Raw genomic sequence first — 20966 nt, 5'->3', positions numbered from 1 at the left:
ATAAAGTCAGTCCCAAATGGATGCTCCAGAATCTAATTGGTTAGTATACGAGTTTCTAGCTCTCATGGGTGTGCAGAAAACCTTGAAAATGTGAACTAAGCACTGCTCATTCCTGGCCCTATGTCCTTGCTACATGCTGGTTATTCCTTCTGCTCACGCCAAACAGAGTATTTTTACATGGTAATTTTTTATTACTTCGACAACATTGATTTACAATGGCTTAGCACTATAATTTCAAGATCATAACCTGGCTAATCACAGCATTATATTTTAGCACAGTATTAGTAAAATTTCTATATAGTAAAATAGCTTACTTCAATTTCATATTAATCTGTTTGACCTTGAATCTGAATTGTGTAATATGATTTGTGCACTTTAGCTTTAAAGTGTAATACTATTAAGTTTCCAAAAAGAAGTCCTTTGATCCATATCTTTCTGCCAATACAAATGATGTCTCCAACTGATTCAGTTGCTTTGATTATACCCTGGACAAATGCAACTCACTAAGTACTCTACCATGATTATTGAACTTTCACAGACTCAATTACTTCTTCTCACCTGTAAAAATCCAGGAACCATCTATTGTCCTCTTATATATGGCTCTTTTCTTCCAATGATTATAAAATGGTGTTAAAAAGTTATTGTAGATAAACTAATAAGCAATATAGTCCACACTGCAATTGTTTTAAATTAAATGTTTAAATTTTAAATTTGTATGCAAAAGTGTAAATGTAAAATACCCAATCCCTATGCACACATAGGAGATGTGCATATGCATATACTTTTGCATAAAGGCAACTCCAACGTGTTCGCACTGAATGTTTGGTGTGCATAACTCATGTGTACGAAAGTCCATGTGCAATATAAGAATTTAGGTCATTGTAGCATTTATATTCTTTAAAACTATCTATGTATCTTAGAAAAAAGCAAAAGAGAGTCCTGTGGCACCTTTAAGACTAACAGATGTATTGGAGCATAAGCTTTCGTGGGTGAATACCCACATGTATCTTAGGGTTTTATACTGCTACCCATCACCATAGCATCTGATTTTACTTTCCACATAAAATCAATCTCTAGTCGACTTCACAGAGTCTTTTGCTCTTCTCTTTCTTGGGTTATAAAAACTCTGCAGAAGATTTTGGTTTATTTGCTTGATTTATGAGCTTGGGTTTGGTGTTTTTAGGGGTCAAGGATACAGAAGAAGTGGGTCTTACTGTTGTGAGTGTACTCCTGTTATGGAGGAAAGGCTTTGTCAAAGAGGAAGGTTTTGTAGCATTTCCTAAATGATATCAGACTCCAGATATGTCTAGTCTCCTCTAATAGCTGTAGCAATATTTCCAGGCAAGTACAAAGATGTGTAACTGGTGCAATGTGATTATATATATTGGAAAGGATTCAAGTACCTGGTATAGAATTATCATATTCACTTAGGTACACATATGGACAAAACCATGGTGAATTCAGTAGATCCAAAACACCCACTGATGACATGTGTCAGAATTTGATGTTTACACAGCTGTAAATCCAAAATATTTCCATTAAAATTAGTTGAAATAATCTGGCTTTACACTGGTGGGAGGTCAGATTTTGGCCTAATACTGTATCTTCTTTTGGAATCTCAGAACAACACACATCCACTGGTTCTGAAAGGCAACTTTCAGCTGGCAGTTTGGAAGATCTCCAAGAGTTTGTGCTCTACAATGTTTGAAAGGGATTAACTGCATACTCTCGAGCCTTTAGAATCAATACAACATATGGATGGGCCAGGTTTCCTTCTTGAATTGCCAGTGTCTGTTAAGGGAATATTTATATAATTCAGGAAGATGTAAATTGGGTTTTAGAGCGCCTATCTTTTTTATGTCAAGAAGCTAATTTGTATGGATGCATCAATGTTCATACAGCAGTCACTTCAGTGGGTCATCTGCCAAATAGAAGGGATTTCTGGGTGCCAACATCCTTTTGCATACATCTGCACAGACAAATGTAGGTTGGCAGAACCCTATAAACCAAAGTATTAGAAATTTTAAAATGCTAAAAAACAAAGTTATTATGGTGAACTTTAGGACAGAAGAGATTGTCAACTAATTCATCAATGTGCTTGCTTTCGCTGCTGATACATTTACTTCTGATATTAAGCTCCTACATAAAACAAAAGAATCATTTAAGATCGTTAGAACAAAGACACAACAGCAGTAGTGAAGTATTTGAAAACCTAGGGCCAGATTCTCCGGTCCACCAAGGCCACTTTGTGCCATATAAATGATGCAAAGTGGCTTTAAAATAGGTGGAGATAAAGAATTCCCATTGTGTAAGGGAACTCCTCACCAGTGAAAAGCCATCCCCTGCACTTGTTGCCCTAGTATAAAAAGACTGGGGGTAGGGCGGGAGAAGTGACTCTGGCATTCCAGTGGCAGGTCATGGGAGAGAGGGCCTATAGTGGAACTGAGCTCCACTATGCCTGACCTTTCCCTGGAATAGGGTCAGGGTGAAAGTTAGAACAGGCCCCTTGCTGCTCTAACTTCTACCAGGACCAGATGGCTGAGGATCACAGAGCTATATCTAGCTCCCTGAGACCTACACTCTCTACTATGCTTGAGCTGTGCTCAGATGTACTGGAGAATCAGGGCCCAAGAGAAGAAAATTGCTTACTTGTATTTAAACCAGGCTTATCTTTTTTAATTTTTTGTCTAAGTCTTAGAGAGAGAAAATAGGTGATATTTTGTCTGAGTCCTCACCTCTTCATGTTGTTAAAGTTACAGTCTGTCCTGATCAAACCTGCATATATTGTGGCTTTTGGGGGTGATGATGTTCATAATTAAGTGCCTCTGATTGGGCTTCATTTGAAAAAAATCATTAAAACCACAGAATGCTCAAGGCATTCCTTCACTGTTATTTAATTACAGGCCATTAAAAAAAAAAGTTTTAGCCTCTTCAGACTTAACTAGGGTAGGAATTCTTAAACTGGTGCCGTACAAATTGCTGGCTGGTCACACGCTGCCATCTCTCTTCCTTGTTTTTAGCTGTTACATTGCATTAAATACAGCTAAAAAGAAAAGGACACTTGGGAAAGATTAATAAGATGACACTGAGTTCTGATGAAGATCAGAAGTAACAGTGTTTATAATTTTGCATGTTTTTAATTGATCATTCTATTGTCTGTTTGTAACTTTATGGTGGAGATACCAATACAGGCAATTAATGTTATAGTATTTCTACTTTCCTGTTTTTCATAAAATACTTTGATTACATTTTATTCCCTGTAGGCCTTTCTTGGTTACTGAATGGTTTTCAAATGAATCACAACTTTTGTAAACGTATTCACTGGTGGTAACTGTGGCGGGGCAATGACTCACCGGCGCGGCGCCTCCTGCTGGTCGTCTCAGGAATTAGTTCTTTTCCAGCTCTGGAGCACCCTCTGCCGGCTGATGTCTCACCTGCCGCTGGCCCTGTATCCTTCCCAGACCCTGGTGCCCTTTGCCCAGGGGTTCTGCCCACCACAGTACCCCCTCTGTCTGGGTCTCCCCTCCCAGGGGAACCCCCAACCCCCACCTTGCCTCAGTGACTACTGCCAGTCATCACCTCACCCCTGCTCCCTTGGGCAGACTACAGTTTGTAAACTACTCATCATCGACAAGGGGGGTTGGACCAGCTGCCTCTGCCTATATCTGGGTTACCCCTCTGCAGCTCTAGTACCCTTTTGTGGGCCCTTAGTTTGGCCTGCAGCCTGGGGCTTTGCTAGGCTGGAGCTCCCCAGCTCCCTCTGCCCTTCCCCAGCACTGCTCCACCCTAGATACCCTTCTCAGCTTCCCAGGAAGCCAGGTCCTTCTCCCTCAAAAACTAGAGAGCGACTTGTTCCTCAGTCTCTGGCCCTCAGCCCTCTTATAGGGCCAGCTGTGGCCTGACTGGGGCGTGGCCCCACCTGTGGCTGCTTCCCCCAACCAGCCTAGCATTTTTCCGCCACATTTTTCCCCTCTCCAGGGCTGCTTTAACCCCCTCAGGGCAGGAGCGGGGTGACCACCCCGCTACAGTAACTGTTTACTGAAAAGTTTTGATGAATAATTCCCAACCTACTAGTCTTTATATTGTGTACTTTATCATCCAAGTCACAAAGTATTGTTTCTGCTCTTTAACTAGATGAATGAATGATTTAAATGGGTAAATAATGAATAACAAACTTTTATAATGACTTTTCAGATAATTTATTTGTGATAAAATCTGTGAAATTTTTGTAGGAGTCAAACATCTGAGTAAAAATTGAATAGTTATAAATAACATAACCCCACAAGTCAAAGCAAACAGAACTCAATGCTTTGATTCTCAATCATATATATGTGTAATTTTTTTTATTATTGTTAGACTGGCTCTACTTCAGATGAAGAGTCTTTTTGCACTATGTTGCATCTTCTTACAATGCTCACAAACATACTGTGTGACAGCAACACAAACTATCACTAAAACAAATCCTTTCACAGCAGCAATTACTTAAAGCAGCGGTTCTCAAACTGTGGGTTGGGACCCCCTTTGAATGGGGTCGCCAGGGCTGCCTTAGACTTGCTGGGGCCTAGGGCTGAAGCCTGAGCCCCACTGCCCAGGGCCAAAGCCAAAGCCCGAGAGTTTCATCCCTGGGTGGCAGGGCTCAGGATGCAGGCCCCCTACCTGGGGCTGAAGCCCTTGAGCTTCAGCTTTGGCCCCCCTGCCCAGAGAGGTGGGGCTCAGGCTTTGCTCCCTCCACTCCCACCGGGGCTCAGGCAGGCGCAAGTTTCGGTCCCCCCTCTGGGGGTCAAGTAATTTTAGTAGGGGAAAGTATGATATCTCAAAAATTTCTGTATTGGAAATGAGAGAAGATGCTGCTATGGGACAGGGAAACACAACTGGAAATTGCTACTTATTCACTGAGTTATTTTCAGTGGCTGCACTAGCTTTCTTTGCTAGTATCATGGATTGTGGTCTGAGCCAGTTAATAGTTTTGGGTAGGCTGGGTGGTCACTCAGGGTTTTTATGATCTTAATTCATTAGTCTATTTAATTGGATCAAAGGGTGACCTATGGTTGTGAGATTGGCTCCCGATACCTATTTTACTGTAAGAACCATCTTCTTTAGTACCATTTTTGGTTTATTTATTTAATAGACATTGAGTCTTTTATGCCAAATCAACCAGCATGATGTGAGATATCTTATTCAGCATGTTCCAAACAAGCACACTAAAAATAAATTGTACTTTTGTATCAAGAAACTTGATGCTTAAACCTGTAAGGAGTAGATAAACAAATTATGTTTATAATAATGTTCACCAGGTACAGTATAAAGAATTTCTTAGGCCTGGTCTACACTATGAGTTTAATTCGAATTTAGCAGCGTTAAATCAAATTAACCCTGCACCCGTCCACACAATGAAGCCATTTCTTTTGAAATAAAGGGCTCTTAAAATCAATTTCTGTACTCCTCCCCGACGAGCGGAGTAGTGTCGAAATCGATATTGTCATTTCGAATTAGGGTTAGTGTGGCCGCAATTCGATGGTATTGGCCTCCGGGAGCTATCCCACAGTGCACCATTGTGACCGCTCTGGACAGCAATCTGAACTCGGATGCACTGGCCAGGTAGACGGGAAAAGCCCCGCGAACATTTGAATTTCATTTCCTGTTTGCCCAGCACAGGAGAGCACAGGTGACCACAGAGAGCTCATCAGCACAGGTAACCATGCAGGCCAATAATCGAAAAAGAGCACCAGCATGGACGGTACGGGAGGTACTGGATCTGATCGCTATATGGGGAGAGGAGTCAGTGCTAGCAGAACTTCGTTCGAAAAGACGAAATGCCAAAACTTTTGAAAAAATCTCCAAGGGCATGATGGAGAGAGGCCACAATAGGGACTCAGATCAGTGCCGCGTGAAAGTCAAGGAGCTCAGACAAGCCTATCAGAAAACAAAGGAGGCAAACAGTCGCTCCGGGTCAGAGCCGCAGACATGCCGCTTCTACACTAAGCTGCATGCAATTCTAGGGGGAGCCGCCACCACTACCCCACCTCTGACCGTGGAATCCGAGGCGGGGGTAATCTCATCAGCCACACCTGAGGATTCTGCGGACGGGGAAGAGGAGGAGGAGGACGAGCTTGCAGAGAGCACACAGCACTCCGTTCTCCCCAACAGCCAGGATCTTTTTCTCAGCCTGACTGAAGTACCCTCCCAAGCCAGTACCCAAGACCATGACCCCATGGAAGGGACCTCAGGTGAGTTTACCTTTTAAAATATAAAACATGGTTTAAAAGCAAGCGTTTTTTAATGATTAATTTGCCCTGAGGACTTGGGATGCATTCGCGGCCAGTACAGCTACTGGAAAAGTCTGTTAACGTGTCTGGGGATGGAGCGGAAATCCTCCAGGGACATCTCCATGAAGCTCTCCTGGAGGTACTCCAAAAGCCTTTACAGAAGGTTTCTGGGCAGTGTAGCCTTATTCCGTCCTCCATGGTAGGACACTTGACCACGCCATGCTAGTAGCAAGTAATCTGGTATCATTGCATGACAAAGCCTGGCAGCGTATGGTCCCGGTGTTTGCTGGCATTCAAGCAACATCCGTTCTTTATCTCGCTGTGTAATCCTCAGGAGAGTGATATCGCTCATGGTAACCTGGTTGAAATACGGGAATTTAATTAAGGGGACAGAGGTGGCCCTTCCTACTGGGCTGTTTGCCTGTGGCTGAAAAGAAATCCTACCCTGTAGTAAGCCAAGCGCGGTGCGGCGGGGGAGGGGATTGGCGCTGAGCTTTTCACGTGTGGCTAGCAGGGATCTTCCCTGATACCAGCCACGCGGTGGGGGGAGGGATAAAGCGATCATCCCAGAGAATTCATGGCGGGGCGGAGGGGGGTGTTAGTTTGGTTCCTGCAGGGATCTTCCCTGATACCAGCCATGCGGTGGGGGGAGGGATAAAGCGATCATCCAGAGAATTGGATGGGGGGTAGTTTGTTTGTTTTCTGCTGCTGAAGGTTAACAGGAAAACCGCAGCACTCAACGAGCTTTGCTTGGTATGTGGGAAAGGAGGGCGCAGAAGCCGAAAGACAATGGCTTACCATGGCCGCATGCAAGCCGAATTCTGTTGCCCGGACCTGCGTCTGTGATCTCTAGCAGCAAAGCCACAGGCACTCAATATTAAGAGGTAAAATGCGACCTTGCACAGAAATCACATGTTCTATGTAATGTGAAGAGTGTTGTTCACCGTGAAAGAGTATAAGCATTGTTCTGTAAAATGTATCTTTTTAAAAAATTCTCTCCTTTTTTGCCTCCCTCCAGCAGCTGCAAATTTTTCAAGCCTCCCTCCTCCGTCCCGAAGGCTATCTCAGATAAGGCGTCGGAAAAAGAGGACGCGAGACGAGATGTTCGCGGAAATCATGGAATCCACTCGCAATGAAAGAGCTCATCTGAATGAGTGGAAGGACATGGTTTCAAAGTATAGGAAAGATGCCAGTGAACGTGAGGACAGGAGGGACCAACGTGAGGATAGAAGGGACCAACGTGAGGAAAGGAGAGACGCTCGAGATGAGAGGTGGCGGCAGGAAGATCAGAGGAGGCAGGCTGCAATGCTGGGTCTGCTGCGTGAGCAAACAGACATGCTCCGGTGTCTGGTGGAGCTTCAGGAACGGCAGCAGGATCACAGACTGCCGCTGCAGCCCCTGTATAACCACCCTCCCCCCTCACCATGTTCCATAGCCTCCTCACCCAGACGTGTAAGAATGCGGGGGGGGGGGGGAGAGGCTCCGTGCACCCTCCCATTCCACCCCAGTGGATAGCCCAAGCAAAGGGCTGTCATTATTTTAACCTTTTTTTAGTGGCCTTTTCCTTCCCTCCGATCCTCCTCCCAAACCCCACCCAGGCTACCTTCACAGTTCTCTCCCTCTTTTTATAATCAATTAATAAAGAATACATGATTTTTAAACGATAGTGACTTTATTTCCTTTGAAAGCAAGCTGTGATCGAAGGGGGAGGGTGGGTTCCTTACAGAGAATGAGTCAATAAAGGGGGCGGGTTTTCATCAAGGAGAAACAAACAGAAATTTCACACAGTAGCCTGGCCAGTCATGAAACTGGTTTTCAAAGCTTCTCTGATGCGCAGCGCTTCCTGATGTGCTCTTCTAATCGCCCTGGTGTCTGGCTGCACGTAATCAGCAGCCAGGCGATTTGCCTCAGCCTCCCACCCTGCCATAAAGGTCTCCCCCTTACTTTCACAGAGATTGTGGAGCACACAGCAAGCAGCAATAACAATGGGGATATTGGTTTGGCTGAGGTCTGACCGAGTCAGTAACGATTGCCAGCGACCTTTTAAACGGCCAAATGCACATTCTACCACCATTCTGCACTTGCTCAGCCTGTAGTTGAACAGCTCCTGACTCCTGTCCAGGCTGCCTGTGTATGGCTTCATGAGCCATGGCATTAAGGGGTAGGCTGGGTCCCCAAGGATAACTATTGGCATTTCAACATCCCCAACGGTTATTTTCTGGTCCGGGAAGTAAGTCCCTTGCTGCAGCCGTTTAAACAGAGTAGTGTTCCTGAAGATTCGAGCATCATGAACCCTTCCTGGCCAGCCCACGTTGATGTTGGTGAAACGTCCCTTGTGATCCACCAGTGCTTGCAGCACCATTGAGAAGTACCCCTTGCGGTTTATGTACTGGGTACCCTGATGCTCCGGTGCCAAGATAGGGATATGGGTTCCATCTATCGCCCCACCACAGTTAGGGAATCCCATTGCAGCAAAGCCATCCACTATGACCTGCACATTTCCCAGAGTCACTACCTTTCGTAGCAGCAGCTCAGTGATTGCTTTGGCTACTTGCATCACAGCAGCCCCCACAGTAGATTTGCCCACTCCAAATTGATTCCCGACTGACCAGTAGCTGTCTGGCGTTGCAAGCTTCCACAGGGCTATCGCCACTCGCTTCTCAACTGTGAGGGCTGCTCTCATCTTGGTATTCTGGCGCTTCAGGGCAGGGGACAGCAAGTCACAAAGTTCCATGAAAGTGCCCTTACGCATGCGAAAGTTTCGCAGCCACTGGGAATCGTCCCACACCTGCAACACTATGCGGTCCCACCAGTCTGTGCTTGTTTCCCGGGCCCAGAATCGGCGTTCCACGGATAGAACCTGCCCCATTAACAATATGATCTCCAAAGCATCGGGGCCCGCGGTTTGAGAGAATTCTGTGTCCATGTTCATGTCCTCATCACTCTTGTCGCTGCGCTGCCGTCGTCGCCTCCTCCTCGCCTCGTTTTTCTGGTCCTGGTTCAGCATAAACTGCACGAGAATGCACGAGGTGTTTACAATGTTCATGACTGCTGTCTTGAGCTGAGCGGGCTCCATGCTTGCCGTGGTATGGAGTCTGCAGTGTTCACCCAGGAAAAAAGGTGCGAAACGGTTGTCTGCCGTTGCTTTCATGGAGGGAGGGGTGAGGCTGTACCCAGAACCACCTGCGACAATGTTTTTTGCCCCATCAGGCACTGGGATCTCAACCCAGAATTCCAATGGGCAGGGGAGACTGCGGGAACTATGGGATAGCTATGGGATAACTACCCACAGTGCAACGCTCCGGAAATCGACGCTAGCCCCGGTACATGGACGCACACCGCCGAATTAATGTGCTTAGTGTGGCTGCATACATTTGACTTTATACAATCTGTTTCCAAAATTCGAATTCTGTAAATTCGGATTAATCCCGTAGTGTAGACATACCCTTAGAAAGCTATTCATTTAAGTTTCTTACTATTAGAGTACTGTTTTTATTTATGAGTTTTACACAGTAACTATACATGATTAGAGACACATGAATTGACATCTGCTGTAATACTGGAGACTAAAAGAACATGGCCAAAAGGAAGGGTGGTGCTTCTTTAGTTTTGCATGAGATGCTATTAAGGCTAATGCCAACTCTGATAAGGTACACAGGAACCAAGTAATTAAATAAGGTAATTATTGGTGTAAGGTACACTTTGAGAGAAAATAGTTCAAGAGAAGAAATGTTTTGATCCAAAGCACATTTTATTTATTAATTAAGTATGCAATTTACTGCGAAGCATCAGATTAACTGTTTGAGGTGAAACGTTGCATAATGAGATGCTCATAAACAGATGCAAATAGAAAGCATCTGGCACAAAGGTAAATTAAAGACAATATTACATCAATCTGTGGGGATCAGATGGCAAAATGTTGCTTGAAATGGTTAGTAAAATCTCACATTTTCAAGGATCCTCTGAGGCAGGGGTTCCCAAACTTGGTTCGTGGCTCGTTCAGGGTAAGCCCCTCACGGACCGCAAGACTCTTTATTTACCTGAGCGTCTGCAGGTATGGCCGCTAGCAGCTCCCAGTGGCCGCGGTTCGCCGTTCCCGGACCAATGGGAGCTGCGGGAAGCGGCCACTGCTTCCCACAGCTCCCATTGGCCAGGAACGGCGAACCACGGCCACTGGGAGCTGCGAGCGGCCGTACCTGCGGACGCTCAGGTAAACAAAGCGTCTCACAGCCCACCAGGGGCTTACCCTGAACGAGCCACAAACCAAGTTTAAGCCCCTGGTGGGCTGTGAGACGCTTTGTTTACCTGAGCGTCCGCAGGTACGGCCGCTCGCAGCTCCCAGTGGCCGTGGTTCGCCGTTCCTGGCCAATGGGAGCTGCGGGAAGCAGTGGCCGCTTCCCGCAGCTCCCATTGGCCGGGAACGGCGAACCGCGGCCACTGGGAGCTGCGAGCGGCCATACCTGCAGACGCTCAGGTAAATAAAGAGTCTTGCGGTCGGTGAAGGGCTTACCCTGAACAAGCCGTGAACCACGTTTGGGAACCCGTGCTCAGAGGCAAGGAAACTGAATAGTCTAAAGCAAACAAGCACCATCTGTAGAGAACTCAACTGCTACTACTATCATACTCAGTATCACCGATAAACTGAAGGTCTGGTGAGCTCCAATGACTTACCTATTTGCATGTCAAAACACATTAACCAGCATCAAGAATATAGGAAATCATAGACTGTTGTGACCACCTATTCTTGTAGAAGCTACCATAGGATCTTACAAGTCTTAGGACATAGGCATTACCTCTCATTTGAAATTCACCTAATATCCTGCTGGGGCTCTGCTTCAATATTTCCTCAGTGAGTTAGTGGCAGAATGGGAACAAAACACCAGAACCATGACACTAGTAGATTAGCTCTGTGCATTGGCCAGAGTGCAGGTGTCCCCATATTTGTTGTGCAGGAGGAAAGGCTGGTTTTGTTGTTAAAGCACTAGACTGTGAGTGAAGAGATCTAGGTTCAATTCCTGGCTTTGCAACAGCCCTCCTGAGTGACCTTGAAAAATCACTTAATCTCTGTCCTAATCCTAAAACTGTGCCTCAATTCTCCATCAGAAAAATGGGAATACTACTACTCCCGCCCCCCCCCCCCACACACTCGCTCTTTGATTGTTTTGTCCATTTAGATTGTAATTTCTTGGAGACAGGGACTTCCTCTTCGTTGGTACAGTGCCTAGCACAATCGAGTCTCAAGGAGCTACTGTAATATAACAAATCAAAAAACTTAAGGAGCTATCCTATCCTAATCTTTGGTCCCCTACGCAGGCGCCAGGAACAACTGCATTTCTACTCTCCCAAGTGCACCTACTGGCTCCTTTCTAGTTACCCCTGCGTGCTACTGGTACCAAAGAGGTAGCGAGGACTTAGCAAGAGCCTGTCTAGCCCAGCCAGCAGAGCTCGACTGCCGGGGGGAGACGGGAATGCATTGCTAGTTTGCTACGCTCTGCTGAGGGGGGAAAGCCCTAGCTCTGCAGTGCAGTCAGCGTGCGCCCCCGGCCATGCACTGCTGCTGAATCGCTGACTGAACTGGGACAATGGCTGAGTTGCACTGCCTGGGCCGGGCTCTCCCTCTCACCTTTCCCAGCTCTGATCAGCTCACCGGAGCCCACTCCAGCTGAGGCGCACCGAAGGCCCATGGAGGGACCTGAGGGCATTGGCTCCGCAGGAGGGAGCGCAGGGGCTCGCACACGCCGCACAGGAAAAAGCTCTGAACGCCTTGCCTGGGTCTCACTCGGCCTAAAGCCCAACACACTGCCTTGCATCAGGGCTCAGCCCTACAGCGCGATCCCGGGCAGCAGCGGCCTCGCGCAAATCTATAACCCGCCCCCGAACACAGCCACGCCCTCCCGCCGCCCCTACTGTCCTCAAGCGCCGTACGCGCCACTTTGCCCAGCCAGAGCTCGCCGGCTCCCCGCGGCAGAGTCTGGGCGCATGCGCGTAACCCGTGAAGAGGTGGGTTTTGGTGTGGCGCGTGGGATTCGATTCGAACAGGAGAACTGCGCCGCCAGCCCGCGCGCGCGCGCGGCGGGAGATGGCTGGCTCCGGGGCGCTGCTGCGCCAGTGCCCGCTGCTCCTGCCTCAGAACCGCGAGCGGAGCGTCTACGAGGGGTTCGTCACCGTGCAGGTACCGGCAGCACCGCCCTAAGGGAGTGTCGTCCCCCTAGCGAGCGAGGGGAGGCTTGTGAGGGAGTCTCCCCTTCCCCCTCCCCCAGTGAGCGGGGCGCGGTCAGTGTCGGCGCGGGGGTCCGTGCCCTACAATAGACATCATTACAAACTCTGGTCACTTTTGCTTCCTCTGCAGGTCTCTTACTTGACATGAGTAAACACTGACATGTGACACTGAGTACATACAACATACTGTAACTGCACAAAAGAAAAGGAACTCCATGTCCCTTCCCTTCCTCCCACCTCCTCTCCCCCCGCCCCCAATATCTTTTCTATCTGAATAGCCTAAGTAGGTGTTTATATTTCTGGAATATGTGAAATCTTTAGCCAGAAATGTGACTTCCAAATTGACCATGTCCCTTTTAAAGTTAGTTACTTCTTGCTACCTTTCTGTACTTCAATGAAACAGTGTATCATAGTTATTTGACCTTTGAAAAGGTCAGAATTACATTTGCTTCTTTCTTGGGGGGAAAAAAAGGACATTTAAGTTAGGGTTACCATATTTCCACAATCAAAAAAGAGGACACTGGGGGGGAGGAGCCCCACTCTAGCCCTGCCCCTGCCCTGCCCCATCCACTCCCTCCCACTTCCCACCCCCTGACTGCCCCCCTCAGAACTCCCAACCCCCCCCCCCCCGCTCCTTGTCCCTTGACTGCCCCCTCCTGGGACCCCTGCCACTAACTGCCCCCTAGGACCTCACCCCCTGTCTAAGCCTCCCTGCTTCTTGTCCCCTGACTGCCCCCTCCTGAGAACCCCCCCACCCTAACTGCCCCCCTAGGACCCTACCTGTCCCCTGACTACCCCGACCCTGATCCACACCCCCACCCCATATTCACACCCCCGCCCCAGACAGACTCCCGGGACTCCCATGCTCTATCCAACTGCTCCCCGCCCCCTGACAGGACCCCCAGAACTCCCGACCCATCCAACCCCCTCTGCTCCCTGCCTGCCTTCACCCCTCTCCACACCCCCGCTCCATATCCACATGCCCTCCCCCAGACAGACCTCCGGGACTCCCACGCCCTAGCCAACCACTCCCCGCCCCCTGACAGGACCCCCAGAACACTCGACCCATCCAACCCCCTCTGCTCCCTGCCTGCCTCGACCCCTCTCCACACCCTTGTCCCCCTGACAGCCCCTCCAGAACCCCCAACCCATCTAACCCCCCTGCTCCCTGTCTGTCCCACCCCCTCTCCACACCCCTGCCCCCCTGAAAGCCCCTCCACGAACTCCCGACCCATCCAACCCCCCCTTCCCTATCCCCTGACCAGGGCCGCCTTTAGCAAGAGCCCAGGAATTGGACTGTGCTCTGGCCGGGGTCGCAGGGCTTGGGCCGGGCTGTAGGTGCTCGGCCGGGGCCGGGCCGGCGCGCTCAGCCGGAACTGGGGCTGCCGCCCTGGGGCCCGAGCCAAGCCGGAGCCGCCGGGGCCGGTGCGCTCGGCCGGAACCAGGGCTGGTGCCCTGGGGCCCGAGCCGGGCCGGAGCTGCTGGGGGGACTGGAGCCGGGACTGGCTGCCGGGACTGGAGCCACTGGGGCCAGGGGTGCTCAGCCGGCACACTCGGCCGGAACCGGGGCTGGTGCCCCGGGGCCCGAGCTGAGCCAGGCCGGAGCCGCTGGCACCGGGGCCGGGGGTGCTCGGCCGGCGCTGCTCAGCCGGGGCCGGGCCGGCGCGCTCGGCCGGGGCCAGTGCCCCGGGGCCCGGGCCGGAGCCGCTGGGGCCAGCCAGGGCCGGAGCCGCTTGGCCGGGGCCGGAGGGAGCTGCTCGGCCAGGGCCGGACTGGGCCGCGCCGCGCCTCCCCGGAACCCTCCTCCTCGCGTTCCCCCGCCCCGCCCCGCCCCAGCTTACCTGTTGCTGCTGCTGCCTGCCCTGGCTTGTTTTCAGACTTCCTGCGAACATCTGATTCACGGGAAGCAGGGGAGGGGGAGGAGCAGGGGGCGGAGTGTTCAGGGGAGGGGAGGAGGGGGAAGTGAGCTGGGGGGAGGGGTGGACAGCTGCGGGGCCGGGAGGCGTGCTAAGGCTGCAGGGGATGGGGGGAGCCGGGAAAGGGCTTTGGCTGCCGAGCGGCGCTTGGCCGCCGCTTTTCGCTCTATAAATAGGTTTCAGAGTAGCAGCTGTGTTAGTCTGTATCCTCAAAAATAACAGGAGTACTTGTGGCACCTTAGAGACTAACAAATTTATTAGAGCATAAGCTTTCGTGGGCTACAACCCACGAAAGCTTATGCTCTAATAAATTTGTTAGTCTCTAAGGTGCCACAAGTACTCCTGTTATTTTTGCTCTATAAATAGCCGACCGGGGGGAAATCCCGGACATTTTTAGATTTTTAGACATCCCCCCCGGACGGCTATTTAAAGAATGAAAAGCCGGACATGTCCGGGGAAATCCGGACGTATGGTAGCCCTAATTTAAGTGTAATAAAATTCAGAGTTGTAATATATGATGAAAGTAAAGGTTATGGGGTACATTTTTTTGTTTCTCTATATTTTGAAACCACTATAAGGCAGTGTCTTTGGGATGTCCATTCCTTGGAGCAAAATTTGTGTATATATTTTTTTTAAAAATGTCGGCATGTTTTTTCCCCAAACATTATTTGTATCTTTGCTGATGTTATGGCTGACCTGCTGGTGTCTTAAACAAGCTTCTCTAATTGCTTATCTACCATAGAAACTGCACTGGTTTAACTGAAGGTCTGGTGCAACCCTTGATTCAAACCCGTGTGAATTTGTAGATCGGACTTAAGTCTTAATGACAAACTAAGATTTTAAGATGGCCTGTAATTATCCTTTTATAAAACATGAGCTTACATTAGGGTTTTGCAATGAATTCTACAGTAGCAAGGGGAAAGGAGACATTCAGCATGGAAGTGTGTGGGTTTTTTGTTTTGTTTTAATCTTGGCTTTGTTCCAGATCTTCAGCGATGTCATTACTATGCAAGTTTTCTAGGTAGTTGCTTTCTTTCAAATGCATATTATTGTTTATAAAGTAGATTTTTTTTATGTTTAAGGTAAAATAAAACCTGATATTTCAAAGACCATGTTACTGTGTTTAACCTCAATCGCACTGAAGTCACTAGGACTACTTACATGCATAAAACTAAACCTGACAGTGTAAGTCTTTATAGGATGAGCTTCTACAGTTTGCAAAACTGTGTCTTTACACACACACACACACACATGCACATACATTCTTGTGCACACAAAAATGATTCCCTACAAACTGGTTCCATTTTCCCTTGAAGCTGTGTGTTAGCTGGGATATCTCAGAGTGCAGCAGCTATTAGTTCATAAGTGTGGGGGACCTAAAACAAAAATAAAAGCTAAAATTTTAAAATAGCTTGCATGCTAGATGCCTTTTATTTTGTACTGTTTGGAGTCTTTGATGTGTAACTAATTGTAGAATTAACTTAAGAGTTGTAGGTTGCTTTTAAAAACAAAAATAAGGTGTCCTGTAAGAATTTTGTAAGAGCTTGCATGTCTCTTAGTGTACCTGTTTTGTTCAACACCTTTATTGCACCCTCAGCAAGTTGGCAGATGACACTAAGCTGGGGGGAGAGGTAGATACGCTGCAGGGTAGGGATAGGGTCCAGAGTGATATAGACAAATTGGAGGATTGGGCCAAAAGAAATCTGATGAGGTTCAACAAGGACAAGTGCAGAGTCCTGCACTTAGGAAGGAAGAATCCCATGCACCGCTACAGGCTGGGGACCAATTGGCTAAGCAGCAGTTCTGCAGAAAAGGACCTGGGGATTACAGTGGACGAGAATCTGGATATGAGTCGGCAGTGTGCCCTGGAGTATTGCGTCCAGTTTTGGTCCCCCCACTACAGAAGGGATGTGGACAAATTGGAGAGAGTCCAGCGGAGGGCAATGAAAATGAGGGGGCTGGAGCACATGACTTACGAGGAGAGGCTGAGGGAACTGGGTTTGTTTAGTCTGCAGAAGAGAAGAGTGAGGGGGGATTTGATAGCGGCTTTCAGCTACCTGAAGGGGGTTTCCAAAGAGGATGGAGCTCGGCTGTTCTCAGTAGTGGTAGATGACAGAACAAGATGCAATGGTCTCAAGTTGCAGTGGGGGAGGTCTAGGTTGGATATTAGGAAACACTATTTCACTAGGAGGGTGGTGAAGCACCGGAATGGGTTACCTAGGGAGGTGGTGGAATCTCCATCCTTAGAGGTTTTTAAGGCTTGGCTTGACAAAGCCTTGGCTGGGATGATTTAGTTGGTGTTGGTCCTGCTTTGAGCAGGGGATTGTACTAGATGACCTCCTGAGGTCTCTTCCAACCCTAATATTCTATGATTCTATGTCTACACTGCAGTTTTACAGCCCCGCAGCCTGAGCCCCTGAGTCAGCTGACAGCCAACCACAGGTGTTTAATTGCAGTGAAGACCTACCCTAAAAGTCTGCACTCTGGTGAACTGAGAAAGTTTCAGAGATCTCTTACCTAAAGATTTTCTTCCTCTATCAATTTTGTTCATCTGAAAGATAACATACTGTACTGTATGATTAAAGAAACAATGTTTGGAATAATGCAGTCTCTGATGCAGAAAAAAAATCCATATAAGATAAGTTTATTCCTCCATTTTTCTCATAGCAGCTTCCCTTTATGAGTTGTTTCTGTATTTTCTCTATTTGATACATCTGCAAACTTGCATTTTAACTAAACACTTATTTTCTAGGATAGAGACTTCCATATAAGGATACTGTTACCATCAGATTTTCAGCTTAAAAATGCAAGGTGAGGTAATATTTCACAATAAATACACTTACATTTGTTCTGACTTACAGTGGGGATGTATGAGTTTGTGTACATATATGAATACTAGTGTCACAGAGTAGCTGGCCTCAGGCTTCTTTTGCTCATTGTCTGATAACTATGTGAAAATTCTATCCAAATAATACTGTTTTCATTGAGTTGTAAGTACCTGAAAAAAAGTGTGCTTAAGAATGGTGGCGATTTAATATTCATATTGTAGTGTCCGGGAATCCAAATAGGTTGCATGCCCTTTGTCCTAGGAGTTATACAAATATATCCAAGTAATAGACCGAAAGAGCATACAGTGTAAGATGAAAAGTCTTTTCGACCATGTTGCTTTGATCCATATTGCAGTTAATATTCTTCTCTGAAGATTAGTAAAATAAGAAAATAATTTAACTTTCATGAGTTTACAATGCAATAACTAATTAGCTCTTGTAAGCTATTAATGCTTATTTTTTATATGTATACTTTTGTCGTCATCTTCAATATCCCCACTAAAATGTGTGGCAGTTAACTCTGAAATTTTCAGGATTTTTTTTTTTAATTCTAGTATCTGTTACGAAGCCATATTAACTTGTAAGAATTATGTTGTTGTTTTCAACCTAGAATAGAGACTGGCTTATAGGTAAATGTCTACTTATTAATTTTTTAAAGAACTTTGGCTGGAGAAAGTGACATTTAAAAATATAAGTAACTCATCTTAGTATAAAAAATTCAAAGTTGGAAAATATATTTTTTTCTTGTTTTTCTGGGAGGTGGGTGAGAGAGAACTTTGTAAATAGTAAGATGGACTTCTGTTTCATATGTTGTTTCCTTGTTTAAAGATCACTTGAATCAAGTTAAAACTATGAAAACTGTATTTCTAGGATACACTGTAGCTGGTGTCTAAAGAAGGTATTGCATGGATATCACCAGATTGTGAAACAGGTATATTATTCTTATAAAACCATTGTGAGCTTGAAAAATATGAATATTAAATTTGAAAAGCTTTTACTCATCCACACCATTCTAAAAGTATTTAAGAAAAAATTCCATTAACTGTACAGTAAAGATGTATTGTTTTGCAGTGCTTGGGGAATTATAACTTACCCCGAAGAAAGATAAGTGAAGTCTTGTAAATAACTTCTTCGTTTTCCTGCAAACTTCAGTCTTTGAAGACTATTAAGATGTACCAATGCTTTATATTAAAGCAGCTGACATCTTATGGGAAACTATTTTTAAAAAGCCCACAACTGAAAACAATTATGCTGTTGTCTTTTTCCTCTTGTTTTTTCTCATGCTCTTTATTACTAATAGTACTTAATATAAAAAGAGAGTTTAAAAGAACTGTCATAATAGGAGGGTTATATAGTTGCTTGTGTAGTCTGAACTTACCCTTATTCTTCCAGATAGGGCCCATAGTGGGCAGTCCAGAGAAACTCTGTGGGGGCCATCCTGGCTACAGAATTGTGATGGCTACTTTCATTTCCAAGATGGTATTACCCATTCAGTTATGGTAAAAAAAAAAAAAAAAAAAAAAAAGCTAGTCTACGGCTGTGTCTAAACTACGGACCTTACAGTGGTATAGCTGTACTGCTACAACTGCACCGCTGTAAGGTCTCCCGTGTAGCTGCTCTGTGCCCACAGGAGAGAGCTCTCCTGACGGCATAATTAAACCAGCATCGACAAGAAGCACTAGCTATGTTGGTGGGAGACGCTCTCCCACTGACATAGTGCTGTCCACAACAGCGCTTTTGACAGTGAAACTTTTGTCGATCAAGGGGTGTTTTTTTTCACACCCCTTGCAGACAAAAGTTTTGCCGAAAAACGTGCTAGTATAGCCATAGCGTCAGCTAGCTAACATAATTATCTATTACAGCCTTTATTTATTACAGCTCTTTAGGAGCAGAGTTTGACTTATCACCCAGAAGAATGAAATTGGGGACTTGAAAAGTAGAAATGCACTGACACACCCAAATGTGGGAGGGTGGGGTTTAAATTTAATTTTAGTCACCGAGGGAAGATTTTTAAATGGGCTCTGAATCACGAAAGACTAGTCTACACTGGCAACGCCAAAGCGCTGCCATGGCAGCGCTTTAACATGCCTTGTGCGGTAGCGGCGCAGCTCTCCCAGTGCTCTAAAAAAACCACCTCAACGAGGGGCGCGGCTCCCAGCGCTGGGAGGGCGGCTCCCAGCGCTGGGAGGGCGGCTCCCAGCGCTGGGAGGGCGGCTCCCAGCGCTGGGAGGGCGGCTCCCAGCGCTGGGAGGGCGGCTCCCAGCGCTGGGAGGGCGGCTCCCAGCGCTGGGGCACTGTTTACACTGGCACTTTACAGCACTGCAACTTGCTGCGCTCAGGGGTGTGAAAAAACACACACCTGAACGAAAAAGTTGCAGCACTGTTAATTGCCAGTGTAGACAATCCCGAAGACTACTTGTTCTCATTGGCTGTCAGCTTCAGTTAAATTATATGAAGAAAGTACTTAATTTATTCAGCAAAATTTCTGACATTGAAATCAGTTTGTTCTATTTTTTAACTGAAATATAGTTTAAATCTGTTGCATTTCCCCCATTTTACATTATCTTTGATTTATTACAATATCAGAAAATGGATAATGAAACTAAAATTGTTACTAAAACATACTGGATGGAGGAAATTAATTGATAACGTTTTCTCCCCAGAGGTTGCAACACTGTTCTGATCTGGTCAGTTTTATGGTGGAGCTTAAAACTATTTTGGTGAGTAATATATCCCAAGGAGATGTTCAAGTGGTCTTAATTTTCACTTTCTCATTACTTGCCTTTTTTTAGAAAGCTATGAATGAATGTTAGCTTTTTAAAGTTTAAAATGAACCTTATTAGAATATTTCAATTTTAGGACTATAGACAGCTAGTTGCTATTTATTTAGTAATTATGGTATTTGGCATTAGTTCTTATTCATTGGACTGCTTGGAGTGTTCCAGAAGTAATAACCCAGCACTTCAGCAAGTGGCCCTGTTATATTAAGCATCATATAGAAGGTACTTCCCTGATTGTGTGTTTACCTCAGGTTTTGGTTTGTATGGATGATACCCATCTCATAACCATGTAAAGGGATCATTCTCTTGATATTGTCTTCACAGGGGTTTTTCTACATTTAAAAACAAACAACTAAAAAACCCCATCATACTGGAATAATGTGTTCCGTGTAGCGTGATTTGGGAACACAATTCAAAATATAGTTCCATCCTGTCTGAGGTAGGACTGAACCATGATTAACTAAATTTTAAACAAGTCTACTGACTGACTGTGTTATGGGGTTTTTTACAGTGTAGATACACCCTTTGGGAGAGTTGGCAGCTGTCTATGCTACACTATTTTTTCTCCCCCCAGAATCTTCCTATTGTTGCTGCTACTAAGGCCTTGTCTATGCTACACAGTTTTGTCTGCAAAAGGCAGCTTTTGTTGACAAAACAGTGGAGGTGTACACACTACAATACGCCTCCCGCTGGCAAGACTCTCTTACTTTGCTGACAAAATAAAACCACCTTGATGAGAGGCATAGAGCTTTTTGCAGCAAAGCGTCAGTGTGGACGCTGCATTTGTTAGGTTGCCATAACTGGCCTCCAGGAGATATCACACCGTGACTGCTCTGCTCACTGTTTTGAACTCTGCTGCCCTACATCCAGCTACACAGGCATGTGCCCCTCCCCTTTCAAAGCCTCAGGAAGTTTTGAAATTCCTCAGCATGAAGAGCTCACATAACTACTGCCCAG

At 46.5% G+C, this 20966-nt stretch overlaps 1 protein-coding gene across 1 annotated transcript in view; it reads left to right on the top strand.

Moving 5' to 3' along the window:
- Nucleotides 1-12330: 12330 nt before the first annotated feature.
- FANCL (FA complementation group L) overlaps nucleotides 12331-20966 on the top strand; it is an 86810-nt gene continuing 78174 nt past the window's right edge. Inside the window, exons 1-4 of the mRNA XM_065400522.1 lie at nucleotides 12331-12438; nucleotides 17154-17212; nucleotides 18100-18160; nucleotides 19893-19949. Coding sequence (XP_065256594.1) covers nucleotides 12346-12438; nucleotides 17154-17212; nucleotides 18100-18160; nucleotides 19893-19949 — 270 coding nt within the window. The 5' untranslated portion in view covers nucleotides 12331-12345. The remainder of the gene's footprint in view (nucleotides 12439-17153; nucleotides 17213-18099; nucleotides 18161-19892; nucleotides 19950-20966) is intronic.

The sequence above is a fragment of the Emys orbicularis genome, chromosome 3 (genome assembly GCF_028017835.1).
Source record: "Emys orbicularis isolate rEmyOrb1 chromosome 3, rEmyOrb1.hap1, whole genome shotgun sequence".
NCBI lineage: Eukaryota > Metazoa > Chordata > Testudines > Emydidae > Emys > Emys orbicularis.
This window is presented reverse-complemented; position numbering and strand designations above follow the sequence as displayed.